The following is an 18,280-nucleotide window of genomic DNA, read 5'->3' on the forward strand; positions in this document are numbered from 1 at the left end:
TAGGTCATTTAGTGTGCAAATTAAGAGGTTTTTAATAAACAGAAGATCCACATTCTTTGGAAACCTTGCTGTAGCCTTGATGCCCGCCCACGCACCTCCCCAGCCTGCCGTCCCTGCCCCTCCCAGCTAGCACTAGGTGAATCCAGAGAGATGATTTTTCAAGGAGTAGATGGGCTGTGTTATCTTACAGATGTGAGTTTGTTCTCTTTCAGAGACCACTTGGTGTGGTCTCTGGAAGCATAGATGCTTTGTCCCTTGCTCTCATCTATGGTTTGAGCAGTGTGAGAACTGGGACAAGAGCGAGGAGGGGGAGGAGCCCCCAGCATGCAGTTCCTCAACCTCAGCTTAGGAATCAGGCACTTGGAAAGCTTGAAGAGACCCTGAGGCCAGGCCCACCTCTAGGGACTCTTGACAAACCCCCCACCACCACCCCCCTCCAGGCGATGGTGCCACTGGCCAAGCTTGGGACCCTCTGCTTCCCCCACAGAGGCATTGTCGGATGTACCACAGGACCAGAGCAGGTCTTAGAGTTCCACTCTCCACCGGTTCTCAGCCAGGACCCACAGCACAACTCCCTGGGGTTCTTAAGGGACACATTCCTGTGTGGTCAGAGTAGCCACCTTAGGTTGTCTGACAGCCATCCATATGTTTCATTAAGAACAGCAGATGTTTCTTGATCTTTTTGGAGTAAATTTAAAAGAGATACTACCAGATGTCATATCTATATTAGAACAGATGTAGATATTATAACATAGGTATTATAGGTATCATATATGGATAACATGTAGGTATGATACATATAAATCCACTGGTTACATTTTATAAAATATATCTATATATATTTACCAAACATATGGATATTATCCATCAATATTGTATATATGTGCGTGTGTGTATACACACACACACACAAGTGTGTATATGTGTGTGTATACACACACACACAAGTGCGTATGTGTGTGTATACACACACACACACACACACACACACACACACACACACACACGTTTCAAATTTACGACATTGTATCAGTTTCCTATGGCTACTGTATTAATTACCACAAACTCGGTGGCTTAAAACAACTTCTACTTACTCTCTCACAGTTCTAGGGGATGGAAGGCCAAAGTCAAGGCCATCAGCTTGCAGGGCTGTGCTGCTCCAGGGCTCCAGAGGAAGAAAGTCCTCCCCTGCCTCTTGGAGGTTCTATTGGCCACCAGCACTCATGGGCTGTGGCTCTTTACTCCAGGCCCTGTTTCCCCCTTCACCTGGCCTTCTGCTCTTCTCTGTGTATGCATCTCCTCAGTGTGAGTCTAATAAGGACACTGGTCCCTGGATATGTGTCATTGGGTTTAGGGCCCATCCCGATAATCCAGAATGGTCTTAACTCAAGATCTTGAGTTACAACTACAAAGACTCTTTTTCCAAACAAAGTCTCATTCACAGGTTCCAGGGATTAGGATGTGAGCATACAATTTGGGGGGATATATAGTTGGGGGAACATATATTTTGGGGGAAACATTCAATCCACTACACTACAAAAGAATCATGCTAAATATACTCCTTTAAAAAAAGAAACTCCCCCCCCCCCCAAAAAAAAAAAAAAAAGAAACTCCCTCTTGGGCCGCCTGGATGGTTCAGTCAGTCAAGTGTCCAACTTTGGATCAGGTCATGATCTCACAGTTCATGGGTTCGAGCACCACATCAGGCTCTGAACTGACAGCTCAGAGCCTGGGGCCTGCTTCAGATTCTGTGTTTCCCTCTCTCTGTCTCTGTCCCTCCCCAGCCTATGCACTGTCTCTCTCTCTCTCAAAAATAAATAAACATTTTTTTTAAATAAATAAATAATAAATAATTTTTAAAAACCTCCTCTTTCTATGTATGTGTATTAGTGCAAACATGTAAACATTTTCTGGAAGGACTCATGCGAAGTCATGAACAGTGATCACTTTTGAGCAGAGAACTATTTGAGAGCAAGGAAGGAAAGAGGGGGATGAAACGTTCCCTTCCCCTGTACTGCTTTAATTTTCTAGCCATGCACATGTGTTACCTTCTTTTTTTTTTTTTTTTTTTAAATGTCAACAAGGATTCTCAGGAGGTTGGGGGTGTGAAATTATGTTTTTTCTTTTCTTCTTTCCTACTTCTCCATTTTAAAACAACAATTTTGGGGGCGCCTGGATGGCTCAGTCGGTTAAGCATCTGACTCTTGGTTTTGGCTCAGGTCATGATCTCATGGCTCATGGGATCAAGCCCCACATCTGGCCCTGTGCTGACAGCATGGGACCTGCTTGGGATTCTCTCTCTCCCCCACTCATGCTTGCTCTCTCTCTCTCAAAATAGACAAATAAACTTAAAAATAAGTAAATACATAAAGTAAAACAACAATTTTTATTTAATCAAAGAAGCAGCTCACGTGGGTGATTTGGATGTCCCGCCCAATCAGAGAGTAAGTGACCCAATCTGACCGTGTCCTCTCACAGAGAAAGAACCAAGAAGGAGGGCAGGACAGGCACTGGGAGAGCTGGCTGCTAAGGGGGAGTGGGCATCTCCCTGCCTCCTCGCCTTGGGAGGTGATGGCCCCAAGACTTCCCATCTGCAGATCTCTCTACCGAGTGAGGATTTCACAGCTTGGATCCCACCGGGGCCTCCCCACAATTCTGAGGAGTGGAAATAAGCATTCTACAGGGGAAGAAAATTGGCCTCCAGGACAGTGTCAACCTTGGGGCAGATTGGGATCCCCTGGAGAGTCTGATTGGGTCCAAGCGTGGGCCATGTGTGGGGATTGCTAAAGCTCCCCGGGTGACCTGGTGTGCACCCCAGGTAGAGGTGAGCTGGCTTAAGGCTGGGAGGGGAATTGACATATGTGGGCATTTACTGTGTGCCCAGAGCTGTGTTTCACAGGTGCTCCACAGAGGTTGAGGCCACTCATTCCTCAAATGAACCCTCAGAAGTAGTTGCTCTCATTCCGGTGATAAGGAGTCTCAGAAATATCACTATTATGCTCAAAGATACAGAGTTAGGAGGGGCAGATGCAGGTCTCAAACCCACCTCTGCGGCACCACAATCCAGAGCTCTTTCTACAAAACCTCTTGGCTTCCACGGATGACCCTTACCCAGTTCACTCCGGTCCTGGGGTGGGGCAAACTTTGAGAAGTTCCACTTTGTTAACTGCTCAAAAGTTTGCCATCAGAAAATCGAGAAAAGCAAAAACGATCACACGCTACCTGTTCTCAAATGCATGGGTTTATGCACGTGTCTAACAACCGCTCTTGGCAAATGACAAGAGTGAGGACATCGTACTGCCTTAGGCTGGGGTGTCAAAACATGCAGAATAGGTGTTGGCGATTTAGCAGAAAATCCTGGAGGCAACAGCGGAGCACTCTTTCAAGAAATGCTGATCACCAACCTGCTCAATGGCACGGAGGATGACATCCCGTAGGAAAACACAGACGTGGAGGATTCTGAGGCTCCAAATGTGCAACAGTTTAGGAACATCCTACCCAATGTATTTCCTAACATTTTCCCTTTTTCTTTTTCTTTTTTTTTTTTTTTTTTTTTTTTACAAAAGTTATATATGGTTGAAGAAGTCTTTGTCCAAATGGGGCTACAAGAGCACTTCCTGTACAAAATGAAGTTTACAAATGAGAAGGAAGCATCGTGACATGGTTTCATTATCAGGAGTCGTAGTAATCTCCTAGGGCTGAATTCAATTCTTAGTGGTTGTATTAGTTTCTATAACAGGATACCACAAACTGGGAGGCCCAATACAACAGAGATTAACTCGCTCACAGTTCTGGAGGCCAAAAGTCTGAGGTCGTGGCTTTGGGACACCACGCTCCCTCTGAAATCTCTAGCAGCCCATCTCCTTTTGCCTCTTCCACCTTCTAGTAGACCCAGGAGTTCTCTGGCTTGTAGGAGGATAACTCCATTCTCTGCCTCCTCCCTCTTCACATGGCTTTGCCCTGTGTGTCCTTATGTCTTCCTATGGCATTCTTCTCGTGTGTCTGTCTGTCCTCTTCTTATGAGAACACCAGCCATGTTGGATTAGGGGCCCATCTTCCTCCAGTATGACCTCCTCCTAACTACATCAGCAACAACCCTGTTCCCATATAGGGTCACATTCTGAGGTACTGAAGGTTAAGATTTCAATATATCTTTCAGAGGGACACAATTTAACCCATGAAGGTGGTACATAAAAATAATTCTTGGTAGTACACAAAATAATGGTGTAAAACATCTACAGCATCATAGATTTTAAAACTTTAGTGTTTTCACAAACATGTCAGTTTTGTGTTTTGTTTCTTTTCCCACACTCACTCCCAGCGAAGTCTTCTCACCCTTTGGAAGCAGGTTTCCCATACTGCTCGTCTTTCTCCTGGCCCCTCTCCTGCCCCCACAGTAGATGCTAATTAGCAGCTGTTTAATTATCAGCCCAGCGGGGGAGTGATCCAGACCCTGATCCTCAGAGAGTCAGATCCACAGTTAAGTTGTCCCAGATACTGGAAGGTTGACTGTGTTCCATGCCTTAGCAAGAGGCAATGTGGCTTGGTGGAAAGTATGGAGGATTTAGAATTGGTCAGCCCGCGTGACTCTGCCATGTTTTCAACAGCTGAACAATGGCCGCTAACCCTCCTTTCCTCAGTTGTAACCATACCCTCCCCACAGTCTTGTTGAGAAGATTATATGTAGTGAAAGTACCTTGTTAATGAAACTTCTAAAATAGAAGGCAAATGTGCAGGGATCGTATCTGCCTCCTAGAATGATCTGTAACCGGCACATTGTAGATGTACAAACACATTTGTTGATTGAAAATTCTTCGTTAAAGAGAAAGACTATAAGAAGGAAGAAAGTGGGGGGAGTTTCTAGAGTAAAACTTGTTCAAGCATGGGTGTCAAATTAAGATTTAAAAGTTGAACCAGAATTGCAGAATATCCATCTCTTCATTTCCAATAAAATAATTCCCAGTAACAAACACTCTTGCTTTCTTATCTTGTTTATCTATGTAAATGATTAGGTCAATGGACAACTTTCATGAGCAGTCTAAAATGAAATACCTAAGCTAACTGTACATTATTTTTCAAGAAGGCAAGGAGCTATGGTTAAGTGGCAGGCCACTGGTGCCACATCGAAGTGGTAATGAAAGGTACCGTGTGTGAAAGGTTACATTCAGAGGAGGAGAAAGAGAGAATAAAAGTAACCCTGTAGTTATAATGTGAGGAAGGAATTTGAACACCAGGAAATACTTCTCTGATATTAACTGTTTTATCACACGAGGGGTTATAACACTGAAATCTCCTCCAGGGGTCTTTAAAAATAGTTAATAATCTCATCTTTCTGCTACTGGAAATTTCAATTATAGTAGAAAACAATCCAAATGACCAGTAAGAGGGATATCATTGGGTAAATTATTGCACATTATTCTATGGGATATTTAGGTAGCTATTAAAAATTAATTTATGAGAGCTCTAGAGAAGCATATTAAAATCCTTGTGTACACTACTTAGTGAAGAAAGAATGCAGAATTCTATCTGTCGTTCAATTACTCTTATGTAAAAATTAGGTTTAAATGAAAATTAGCATTGGACAAGAACCCAGAAAAAGAAAGCAATTTATGGTAGTCCGTGGTACCATTGTGGGGAAAAATACGTATTCTCCAGTTATTTGCATATAACAAGAAAAATATATGTTTTAAAGGTGCTCTCTGTCTTGGTATTGTAACTGTGATCTTCACTGAAGACGTGAACATAAACTAAAAGGCTCAGAAAGGTCTGCAGTCTTAGGATTTTTAATTTTCAGTAACACTAAATGACAAGATTGCAGACACCGACGCCATGCTTCAGCACTTCTGAGCAGCAAGGAGGGGTGGTGTCCAGAGAGCACAGCGTTCCAAAGCATCGCTGGTCTCCATTAAAACCTAATTTATGGAATTAAAAATTAATTTTATGGAAATGAGTTTTAAGTCTTTTCATTAGACTGCACTCAGTCTAATTAAGTTTGGAGTGCTATTGTCCTAGCCATTCCTGCTCTGTTATCTAAAAAAGATGAAATCCGATGTGGGTCTGCTTGTTCTTATGCTGCTGAGAATCAGCAACTCCAAAGGGGAGTTTTCAAGCATCCACAGGGCAGCTACTCTTGCTTAGCAAAGACCCTAGCAATGGAACAACGCTACCTCAACAAAATCAGTCATGACAACGAATCCAATATGATGGGAATCCCACAACGGAAGCCAACCCAGGCTTACCATTAATGAGCGGAGCAGATAAAGGTCTTACTCAGGACCACTATGGGAAGATGCGATGGCCGAATTCAGGCTCCTTCCCAAGTGAAAGCGACACTCTTACCCCTCTTCCTTGAATACCTGCATCCATAGTAAAAGAAACGTTTTAAGAGGGGTGCACTATGGCTCTTTACATAAACATGTGTGTGTGTGTGTGTGTGTGTAGGTAGATCTATCTTCTATCTGTTCTGTGACAGCTGTGAGGATACACAGAGCACACCTCTGATTTCCAGGAGAGTAATTGACCAAGCACCCCAGCTGCTGCGCTCTGAAATCTGTCACTGTGTTGGCAACAGGCCATGCTTCCCAGGCGGCTCCAGCCAGTCACTGAGCACAGCAGGAGCACTGAGGCAGGATCATCCCTGGGAGACACAGGGTTCCTCTGAAAGTTGACTTTGGAACCCCAACAGACTTGTCACACTTTCCTTACACTATGGGGCAGGTGAGGACACTTTTGCCCAACCTTGTTCATGCTCTCCTTTACGGGGTCAAGCTTGCATGGCAGTGTCTTGCATTTTCTCTCCTAATAAAAACCTTGCGTATTTAATCTCATCTTGGCATCTGCTTCTCAGAAAATACATATATAGAATACATAGAAAATACACATCATATACATATATGCTCATGTATATTTGAATCATAATTTCTCTCCATTGATGGACATTAGTTATGTCTAGATTATTGCCATTATAAAAATATCTATCCGTGGGGCATCTGCGTAGCTCAGTCTATTGAGCTTCTGACTCTTGATCTCAGCTCAGGTCATGATCCCGGGGTCATGGGATCAAGTTCCACATTGAGCTCTGTGCTGAGCATGGAGTCTGCTTGGAATTCTCTCTCTCTCTCTTTCCCTCTAGTGCCTCTCCCCTACTCATGAGTGCTCTCTCTCTCTCTCTCTCTCTCTTTCTAATAGAAAAAAAATTAAAATTAAAAAAAAGAAAACACATCCATCCATGCTTCCAAATATTTGTTATGTGCCAAAGTGAGTATCTGTTGTTGGAATACTTCCAAGGAATCGAGCAAATGCCACACCTACCACTTCTTTTCTACACATACAGAGTTTCTGGTAGAATTAAAGATTCTCTGGCAAACGAGCCCCCAGGTTTCCTATGTCATTGTGTAGAAGGAAATGAAGTACCACTGTCCTACAGCATTCCTGCACATTCCAGGACAGCAAGGGAGGGGAGGTTTCCAGCCACGTTTATGATCCCTCCATTTTTCCCTCCCTACCATCACTGTAGACATGGGTCCTCTTGTCTTCCCTGGTCCCAATCAGAGTTCTCAAGTGCAAGCAACAGAAATCAATTCTGGATTACTTAAGCAAAAGAGAATTTCCTGGGAATGATATGGGGAGCTCCCAATCAGTGAGAGGCCAAAAGATGAGTCTTGGGGGAGCTCCAGGGTCGGGTTGTGGAACTGTAGCAAGAACCTTTTACAGGGAAGGTCTGGGGAGTGAACCTAGGAAATAAATAGCCTTCAAGGGCTCCTTTTCCCCTCACGTTACTTTCCCAAGATGCAAATCCATACCCACCGGGGCTCCCCTGAGGCAGAGAGAGCCTGCAATTTCTTTGCAGCAGATAAGGTGTCTCACATTTCACTCCCACCAATGCAGAACTTAGTGGACTCCAGGTAGTCCCCCAAATACACTGAGGATGTTTGTGAAAGGAAGAAATGGATGTTGGGCAGCAAAATATAATTTTAAAACTACGTATTCAGCCCACACCCTTTTCTACATTTGCATAGTCCTTGAGTTTGTAGCTGTTCAGAGACTGGCCACAGCCACTGGGTGATAAATGCATTATTGCCCAAGTGAAGGAAAGTTTCGTGAATGGGACAAAGTCTAGCTGTGTCCAGGAGCCTGCTTGAACAATTCAGCACCTAAGTTTCATTTCCATCCAAGGGCTTGGGGTCCTGTCTGACTTTCCAAAAATTGAAGTATTGTCATTGCCAGGACGGCAACATCGTCCGTTTCTTTTCAAAGATCCCTCACTTACCTTCGAAAGCTGTGCCGTGAACTAGCTGGCTCTCCACGCAGGTTTTCTTTCGGTCTGGTTTTGGTTTGGTCTGGTTCAGTCTTGGTTTTGGTTTTGGCTGATTCCCAAATGTGACAGCACAATCCTGTCAACAAACATAAAGGCTCGAAAGCCTTCCAGAAAAATAATCCATGCAGTTTTCACTCTCTCCCTCCCTGAATCCACATCAAGCTTCCTTACTTAATAGAAGTATTGGGTTGCTTTGTTTATTTCCCTCAACAACCCCTACCACCTTTTCTTCCTTGAGAGTACTTTTCTCTGTCGAATTCTCATTTTAAAGAAACTTACTTTGAGGCATCACCAAGGCCAATTTGTTCAGCACAGAGAGGAGCTAATGCTTTCAGAAAATAATCATAGAGAGCAGAGTGTACAGGAGATGAACTTGGCTTCTGCAGAAAAAAAAAGAAAACACCTTATGTACAAATGGAATTTGAGTTCATGGAAATGAATTCCAGAAGAAGGTGTTCAGGTTGATATTCAGGTGTTCTGCCAATATGTCATTTCAGGTAAAGATGGCCTTGCAGCAGGAAGGATTTGACAGAAAGAAGCGGGGGTATAGAGACATCAATGAGATTGACATCAACATGAATGATCCTCTTTTTACAAAGCAGTGGTATCTGGTAAGCATCTCCGTATTATTCCTAACATTTCCCACCTTGAGACTTTGGATAAAAGACTCATTTCTATTTCCTCATTATTCTATGGAATGTCAGCCAGCATCTGACTCCATGAACCTCTCTGTCCCCTCTGATACATATTGATTTTCTATCACCACCCATACATCATGTTCCCTAATCTGTTTCTTCTGGAACTGCTAAATAGCCATGATCTCTGCTGATCAGATTGCCCCAGACTCTGAAAAAGCACACCAGTGCATGAGGAGAGACTTGCAAAATCATGCAGAAGTTGAGTCAAGGGTCTAGGGGGAATAATCCAAGGGTTTCAACAGGCAGAGTGATGGGAGGACATAATGAAACCACAGGCATAAGAGAAAGAATCAGGCGACTTCACAAGGGACAAGCAAGAGAGCTCAAAGACCAAAGCAATGAAAGTAGCATCCGTTAGTTCTTCCTAAAATAATGGCAGGAAGTCACATCCATGGTGCTTCACTGATGCAGGATTCAAGGCCTGGAGGTCCAATCTGTCAGGTGAAGTGAATATTTTCTGGCCCACCAGCGTCCTCCATGGCCCATTTGGACAGGTTGGGTTATATTTAAAAGAGACTCAGAGCCTCTAAACCAATCTGTCTGCAGGCCATCTTGAGGGGAAAGGAGTGAGTAATTTTAAAATACGAGTGATGCTTCACCTTATTTAAATCAAAAGGTGATGAGCAGGAAAGAAGACTAAATTATAGACCTGTGGACTGATACTTCTATGGGAATGCATCACAACTTACCTCTTGGATCTTCACAGCTCGACTGTGCCCTTGGCTTTTTGGCATGGAATCCCACAAATCTGATCTGGGCAAGTGAAAAAGGCTTCTGTGTGTTAATCAGGTTAGGCTACCATGGGTCTTGCAATCACAACCAACCCCCAAATCACACTGGCTTAACAAATTGAAGCTGTTGCCCACTCACTATACGTCCAACACTTCCTATTTCCTCATGGACCCAGTCTCCATCTCAGCTCCCTCTCGACCCCTGCTCTCAAGAGCACCTCAACAAGGGGAAGGAGCAGGGCACACCCTGGCGCCCTAAGGCTTCTGCCTGGATGTGACAAATGACGCCCGAGCTCACATTCCATTGGCCAAAACCAGTCACGTGGGCATTCTACTAACTTCCAAAGTAATAGAGAGTGTAATCTTAACATGTGCCTGGAAGACCAGTCGTTTTTGCAAAAAGCACTAATGACATCCACACAGCGTTTTAGCAACGGGTCACTGTGGGCTTCTGCCGATACAAATTCTGACTGTGCTGTTTCCACAACTCATCTTTGAGAAAATCTGCACAGGACAAAGATGCATGAAAAGAAGGCAGTGAACCTATTTATCTGGAATTCCTTTGTTTCCTTTTTTGAATTTTTTTTAGGGAAAGGACTGTTTTCCTCCATTAGAACAAGCACTAAAAGTGAACCAACTATCTTTAATCAGTTCCTCAGACATTTTTAAGCAAGATTTGGTGTGGTGGTACTGAAATTAAAGGTAAATAGGATGTGCTCTCTCTCGCAAAGCATATCGTTATTGAGCAAGGAAATCACATTCAAATAAGAATAATCCAAGAAAGTATGTGCTAAATTCAAAATATGAGGTATAAATAAGGACTACAAGAGTGAGCATTTAATTCCAAATTGGAGAGTTTCTTGCAATAGCAGCTTTAAGGAGTTTAAGGATAGCAATCCAATCATAAGAGATGGAAGGATTGAGGGGAGCCTGGGTGGCTCAGTCAGTTAAGTGTCTGATTAGGCTTAGGGCATGATTACGAGTTCAAGCCCCGCATGAGGCTCTGTGCTGACAGCCTGGAGCCTGGGGCCTGCTTTGGATTCTGTGTCTCCCACTCTCTGCCCCTCCCCCATGCTCTCTCTCTCTCTCTCTCTCTCTCTCTCAAAAAATAAATAAACATTAAAATGCAAGAGATAGAGGGATTGAAACTGTGTTTGCATAATTACATAACATAGAAACGTCAATTATGTACATTTAAAAAAATGGAGGGAGAAGGCTGGAAGAGGTGGATGGGGAAACATCCAGAAGTATGGTTTCCTGGAAGACTTGGCCTTTGAGTTGGCCCTGCAAACATTTAGACAGGTGCACCAGACTAACAAGATTCTCTGCTTTGGAATTCCTGAACCAGATCAACACAGGGCAAGCCGATGGCACTCCTGGCCTTGATTTGAATGTGGCAGAAGCTTGGGAGCTGGGATACACAGGGAAAGGTGTCACCATTGGAATTATGGATGATGGTGAGTATTTCAAAGCCTTTGCATCATTTGGAAGCAAGTGTGTCTTTGCATGCCTTTGCAATATAAAAGATTCACTGTTTGGGGGTTCAGTCAGTTAAGCGTCCAACTCTTGATTTCGGCTCAGGTCATGATCTCACAGTTTGTGAGTTTGAGCTCCTCACTGGGCTCTGCGCTCCCAGGGCGGAGCCTGTTTCAGATTCTCTGTCTTCCTTTCTCTGCCCCTCCCCTGCTTGCTTTCTCTGTCTCTCTCAAAAATAAATAAATGTTAAAACAAATTTTTTTAAGAAAGATTCACTGTTTTGGAGATGCTGCTAAACTCAACCACCATCTATATTGTGGCAAAATCCTTCCCTTTCTCCAGATCAGTGGTCCTCAAACTTCAGGATGCCTTTAACAAATATTTATTGGATTAATAAAGAAAAAAAAATGAATGAAGGAAAACTGACCATCACTGACCTGTAATTTCTTATTGAGCCACTGTTTATACCTTACCTCCAGTATCTTCTAAACCCACTTGTGTTTATCATCTATTTCTCCAGATCCACAGTCTAGTGCAATAGCCACTGACCATATGTGGCAATTTACACTGAAGTTTAAATTAATTAAGGCCAAATCAAATTAAAAATTCAATTCCTCAATCACCTTAGCCTCATTTCAAGTCCTCAATGACCACAAGGGGCTAGCTAGCGGCTGCTGAAATTCAATTCAACTTTACTATCATCACAGAAAGTTCTATTACACAGTGTGGCTTTACATCCACAAAATAGCTTTTTGGTAACAGGATTGGAGTCTGGAGAAATTTCAACTTTATTGCTACTTTCAGAATGAACCGTGGTAAAGCAGACTTTGAAAACATTTTATGACATATGCCCCTATAAGATGTTATTTTACCCCCTATGCCTGCCAGACAAACTATTTCCTATAGTTTGTGATACAAAAACCAATGCGTTTGATGAATTGGTGTTTTTGTAACTATACGCGTCCTTGGCTCTGCCAACGTCCTGGAGAATCTCTGCCCTGCGGTCATGTCACTGGGGAGATACTCTTGTCCTTCATCAGCCGCCTGGATCCTCCAGGAAAAGCTCCCCTGTGCGGCTGTGCTCTATTGACGCAATTACACAGAAAGCCTATACAGAGATGAAACAATGGAGCCTTTCCCTTCTGAAGCGCCTCAAAGAACACTATGCTCTCCAAAGCAAGCCTTTGAAGCCAAATTAATGGTGACACAGGGAGCCGGCATGCTTAGAATTGGTGCTGTCTTCGCACAGTCTCATTAAATATCCACAGAAAAACAATGCCTTGTGTTTTCTGATGTGTGAGAGGTTTTGAAGTGGATGTAAAAGCTTTCTCCGGTGGCCGAGGGCTTTCACAAGAAGACAGGAGCTCTGCAGGAGAAAGGACACATGTGAACTTGGATGTTGGGAGCTTATGACTGTTTCTTCCTTCCTAATGCTTTGGAAACCAAAAGTGGCTAAGCCAGCTCACCCGGGAGAAAGAGGCACCTACGTTTGGGGGAAGTCTGCCTAGGATATATTGTAATCACACAGCATCTGGGGGACTCGAGGGGCACCCTAAAAGTGGCACTGCAGTAGCCACAGACAGGCACATTGCTCCTACAAAAATTCCAACAGCCCGTGCTGCCCATGTCAGAATTCTTCCTTTACTGGAAGAAAGGGGGAGGATGAGCCCTGACTCTGATCCACCTTTCCTGGCTTGAGAAGCCAAACCCTTTAGGAAAGAAAGTGTTGGGCTGCCTGGGTGGCTCAGTTGGTTGAGCATCCAACTTCAGCTCAGGTCACGATCTCGCGGTTCATGAGTTGAAGCCCCGCATCGGGCTCCATGCTGACAGCCCAGAGCCTGCTTCGGATTCTGTGTCTCCCTCTCTGTCTGCCCCTCTCTCGCTCATGCTCTGTCTCTCTCTCTGTGTCTCTCAAAAATAAACATTAAAAAAAAAATTTTAGAAAGAAAGTCTCAGCAGAGTTTACTGCTTGATATTATTTCTTCTGCTTTAGTAGCCTTTGGGAATCCCCCCAGAACTGAACTCTCTGCCCACCCGCCCCCCACTTAAACTCCTAACTTCTCCGCTCTTTTGGTCATCTACTGCTACAGAACAAATCACCCCAAAATTGAGTGGCTTAACACAACCACCCCACTGTTCTCTCTCACAGTTCTGTGGGTTGACCTGGCTCAGCTGGAAAGTTCTGTTATTGGTCTCCCTGGGGTCTTTTACGCAGCTGGGGTCAGAATGCAACTGGGGCCAGTGTCGACTGGAGGCTTGACTGGGATGCTCAAATGGCTCGGCCTCCCTTCCGCTCCACGTAGTGCCAGGACCTCTCCTCTCGACACGGTCTCCCCTGCAAGGTGGCTGGATTTCTTACAGATGGCTTAGGGACCCAATGTTCATTCTAAGAAATGAGAAGTGGAAGCTTCCAGGCCACCTGTAGGCTGGACATAGAATGAGTGAGCATCACTCTGCCACTTCTGTTGGATGAATGGTCTCAGGGCTAGATCCCAGAGGAGGGGGAATAGGTTCCACACCCTGGCTGTGGAAAGAAACGAAGGATTTGTGACCGTCTTTAATTCAGCGCATGCTTATTCAGTATGGTAACTGAAGAAGAGAAAGACTACCAAGCCGTTCTCCAAATCCGCTGTGGAATAGCAAGACGAACACATTTGAGACACGAGTGGCCTCCTACGCAACAAGGACGATACTTAACAGCCGTCACCGTGTCATTGGGCACCTCTGCCCTAACACCTAGAATGGGAAGCACTATGGTGAGGCTGGGAGCATCAGCGGATGGTATGGTATCATTTCCCAGATATTTGCTTAGCAAGATATCATTCCCAACCAAGGTAAAGACAGACACAGATACTGACCTTCATACATAAGAGCAAAATAAACATCATATTTTATCATCATTGGCTCATTATTTTGGCCTCCATGGGAAATAATTTGATTATCTGCATGTGGAAGAGTCAATCTATAGACAGCTCAGTTTTAAAAGCCATTTACGCTCTCTGGTTGCACAACTCAGAACTGGGCCAACATCCTCTCTGCCAAATCCAATGACTCAATACATGCTCAATAAATATCCGCTTTCGGGCGCCTGGGTGGCTCAGTCAGTTAAGCATCGACTCTTGATTTCAGCTCAGGTCGTAATCTCACGGGCATGGGATCCAGCCCGTCAGGCTCGGCACTGATAGCACAGAGCCTGCTTGGGATTCTTCCTCTCTCTCTGTCTCTGCCCCTCCCCGGCTTGTGTTCTCTCACTCTCTCTCAAAATAAACGTTTAAAACACGTATCTCTTACTTTCATTTCGATGCAACTTAATGTCATTTCCATACACTACACATCAATAGGAGAGTACCTCCACGGTTAGCTGCGGCTCAAAGGGGCAGAAAGCATTTCTTAAGGGTTTGCTCTGATGTTCCGGGCATGTATGTAGATGTCAGCAAGGACCCCACGTAATGATAACAACTCAGCCCCTTTGTTGCAAATAGAGTTGTTTCACGTTGGAAACTTGAGCTGGAAAACAGGATGTGGCCATAACAAGACACAGAGATGGATAGGAGCCACCAGCCATCACCGGCACAGTTCAGGACAGGTGCAGGCTTTCGGGGTCAAAGATGGTCAGCGAAGGCAGGAGTCAAGGCCGTTAGTCAACATCAGATGGAGCCAAGGAAGTAAGACTGAGGGCCAGGGAGGCAGGGTCAGAGAGAACGTCAAGCTGAAATAACAATGGAAACTAACATTTCTTGAGTGCTCACTGTGTACTAGGCACTGTCTGACAATTTAGAAACACAGTCACAATTATCCTCTAAGATTTGTACTATTACCCACATTTTGCAGATGAAGAAACTAAGGGAGACAAAAAATTACCCAAACTGATCTGAACCACCATCTTCAGTGCTTGAAGCCCAACCCTTGGCTCTGCCCTCTGGTAGGTCTTTGTGAGTGGGATCTCCTCCTTTTAAGTGGAGGTCCAAGCTTAAGGACCAGGCAGTCAGCCACACTTTCCCAAGAGAGTTAGAAGTCTTCATCACATAGGAAAGCAGTGCTTTCTCCCCTAACTTGGGTTTCATGGTTCTCAGAAGGGCCACTGGGGTATCTGTTCCAGTCATTATTCCTGTGTAACAAATGACACCAACCTTTAGCAGCTTAGATTAACTCTTTATTTTGCTCATGATTTTGTGGCACAGGAACTCAGGGAGAGCCAGTCTGGGCATTTCTCATTCGAGGTTTATCAGATAGTTGTGGGCAGATGTTGGCTGGGCTGCAGTCATCCAAAGGCTCAGCTAGGGTGGACGTCCATGGCTCATTCCCATAGCTGGCCGTTGACGTTGGCTCCTGTAGCTCAGCTGAGCCTTTCATACCACGGGCCGACATATGGGCTTCTTCCATGGCAGCTGGCTTCCCCCAACTGGACCAGTGTCTAAAGGGAACTGGTGGAAGATGTCTGGCCTTTTCTGACCTCGCCTTGAAAGTCATGCAACATCTTATCAGTAGAAGCAGTTGTAGCCCACTCAGATGAAAGAGGAGAAAACACACCTACCTCCAAAGGAGGTGTGTGGTATTGTTATACGTCTCAACCAAACTACTAACTAGGAACTGTAACTAGGAATATGTACATGGAGCTCCTTGGTAATTCCCCGAGGTCTCCAGAACCATCAGAGCTTCCTGAGCATTTGGGCTATTGTGGATTAGACTTTCTCAAAATGCTGACACTGATGACAGGATACTAATGTAAAATATAACGAAGTAATTGTCATTTGCATACCACAGTGTGTTGTGATTGGCTGGCAATGAGCTGGTCCCCCCCCCCTGTAGACTGGGAGCCATACATAGTTGAACAGTTCAGATTCTGTGTCTACACAGTCTATGATTTTCCAGGACCTACATAGTGCCCGGCATTCACTGCTGGAAATAAACCAATGAGTGAAGAATAAAAATGAATACATTAATAATACAAGAAATAAAACATAAATAAGAGCTGACTGAGAAAATGTATTCAGTACATTCCACCTGAAAAGATAATCAAGTATACAAAAATATTAAAATACTCTTTAATTACCAGACCGTTATTTTCATGCTTCATTTAGTTCGTTGTTTCTTTTTTGAATCATGTCTGTCATCCCTCATGGTTCTATCAATAATCTCTTCTTTCTTAGACCAAAGTCTGTATCTATTCTGACTTAACACTTAGTCTTCCCCTCAACCTAATTCAAGATCCTTCATTTTAATTAGGCACATTTTATCTTATTTTAATTTTAATTTCCTTCAGGTCTCTTATCTCTCTGCCTTGATATTTTCCTTTCACAGAGAATAGACTACTATTTCTCAGAAAATTTCTGATCCAGACGACTTGCACTATCAGAACACGGAATCGTGTTTTAAAAACTGACTCCCTGGGTGGCTCAGTCAGTTAGGCGTCCGACTCTTGGCTTCGGCTCAGGTCACGATCTCACGGTTCGTGGATTCGAGCCCCGCATCAGGCTTCGCACTGTTTGGAGCCTGATTGGGATTCTCTCTCTCCCTCCCTTTCTACCCCTACCCTGCTGGCTCTCTCTGTCTGTCTGTCTCTCTCGAGAATAAATAAACATTAAAATGTTTTTTTAATGTTTATTTATTCTCGAGAGAGAGGCAGAGTATGAGCAGGGGAGGGGCAGAGAGCAAAGGAGACACAGAAGCAGGGTCCAGACTCTGAGCTGTCAGCACAGAGCCAGACGCAGGGCTCAAACTCACAAACCATGAGATCATGACCTGAGCCGAAGTTGGACGCCTAACCGACTGAGCCACCCAGGGGTCCCTCAAAAAAAATTTTTTTTAATAAAAATAAAAACTGACTCCCTGCATGGAATAGGAGTTCACTCCATCCGTTCTGCACCTCGACCTCGTATTGGAGTTCTTCCAAGAACCGTGCACCCCCTCGGGGGAAATACCCAGATGTCTAAAGTCAGCCTGATTTGTTGGGGAGGTGTATCATCTGGGATTGTGCGTACTGGATGCTTCTGCCTCAGAGTGTCTGGGCGGGAGGCTTGTAGCTGGCTTTCCCGAGGTATAGGTGTGGCTATACATACACCAGGATCTTCTTACACAGTATGAGCATGAATAGAAGGACAATTATGCCGGGCTCCCGGACTGGCGTAATCAGCAGAGCATGCAACTCTTGATCTCAGGGTCTGGAGTTCCAGCCCCATGTGAGGTGTAGAGATCACTAAAGAAATAAGCTTAAGAAGTATAATTATGCCAAAAAAAAAAATTTGACCCCCTGCTAGAAAAGAAACATATTCTCTGTGTGCATGTCTATGTTTAACTTATCTATATGTTACAAAATATTTGGCCTGACATTTAGTTCACAAACCATAACCAACTGCAACAAATATGTACAACAATCTGACTTCAACACAATAGTCTAAGACCAAGGAGATTTTTAAAACTATTTCTACTCTTCTGAATTATCCACAGGACTCTAATGATGTGGTAGGTGATGCTATTAAGGGTGATGACCGTAAATATAACTTATCGGGTGTTTACTACATGCTAAACGCTTTCAACGAATCGGCCCTCATCTTGAACGCTGCTTTGCAAGGTACATAATATTCCTGTTTCAAAGATGAGGAAACGGAAGCTCCGGGAGATGATGCTGCTTGGCTGAAGCCTCACAATTATTATAGTGTCTGAGCCTAGAAGATAACTGGTTCTGCTGGTCTCCATAGCTTGTGCTCATCCTCAACCCATCCCACAGCTGAAAGGGACTATTTCTGAATTAGGGTCCAGGACAGGGCTTGCAACCTTTAAAATATGAGTCTCTGGATCTTCTTTAAAAAAAAAAAAAAAGTTTATTTATTTATTTTGAGAGAGAGAGAGATTGCACGCAAGTCAGGGAGGGGCAGAGAGAAAGGGAGAGACAGAATCCCAGGGAGGCTCTGCACGGACAGTGCAGAACCCGATGTGGGACTCAAACTGCCCAACCGTGAGGTGATGACCTGAGCTGAAGTAGGACGCTTACCCAACTGGGACACCCAGGAGCCCCTAGTCTTTGAATCTTCTAACCCCTGTCCTTGCACAATCGTGGG

General features: G+C 44.2%; 1 protein-coding gene across 1 annotated transcript in view; it reads left to right on the forward strand.

The window, feature by feature from the left end:
* The window catches only part of PCSK2 (proprotein convertase subtilisin/kexin type 2), a 273,542-nt gene that overhangs the window by 135,745 nt on the left and 119,517 nt on the right, over positions 1 to 18,280 (forward strand). The window contains exons 3-4 of the mRNA XM_045445369.1: positions 8,815 to 8,928; positions 11,095 to 11,203. Coding sequence (XP_045301325.1) covers positions 8,815 to 8,928; positions 11,095 to 11,203 — 223 coding nt within the window. The remainder of the gene's footprint in view (positions 1 to 8,814; positions 8,929 to 11,094; positions 11,204 to 18,280) is intronic.

The sequence above is a fragment of the Leopardus geoffroyi genome, chromosome A3, assembly GCF_018350155.1.
Source record: "Leopardus geoffroyi isolate Oge1 chromosome A3, O.geoffroyi_Oge1_pat1.0, whole genome shotgun sequence".
In the NCBI taxonomy this organism is placed as follows: domain Eukaryota; kingdom Metazoa; phylum Chordata; class Mammalia; order Carnivora; family Felidae; genus Leopardus; species Leopardus geoffroyi.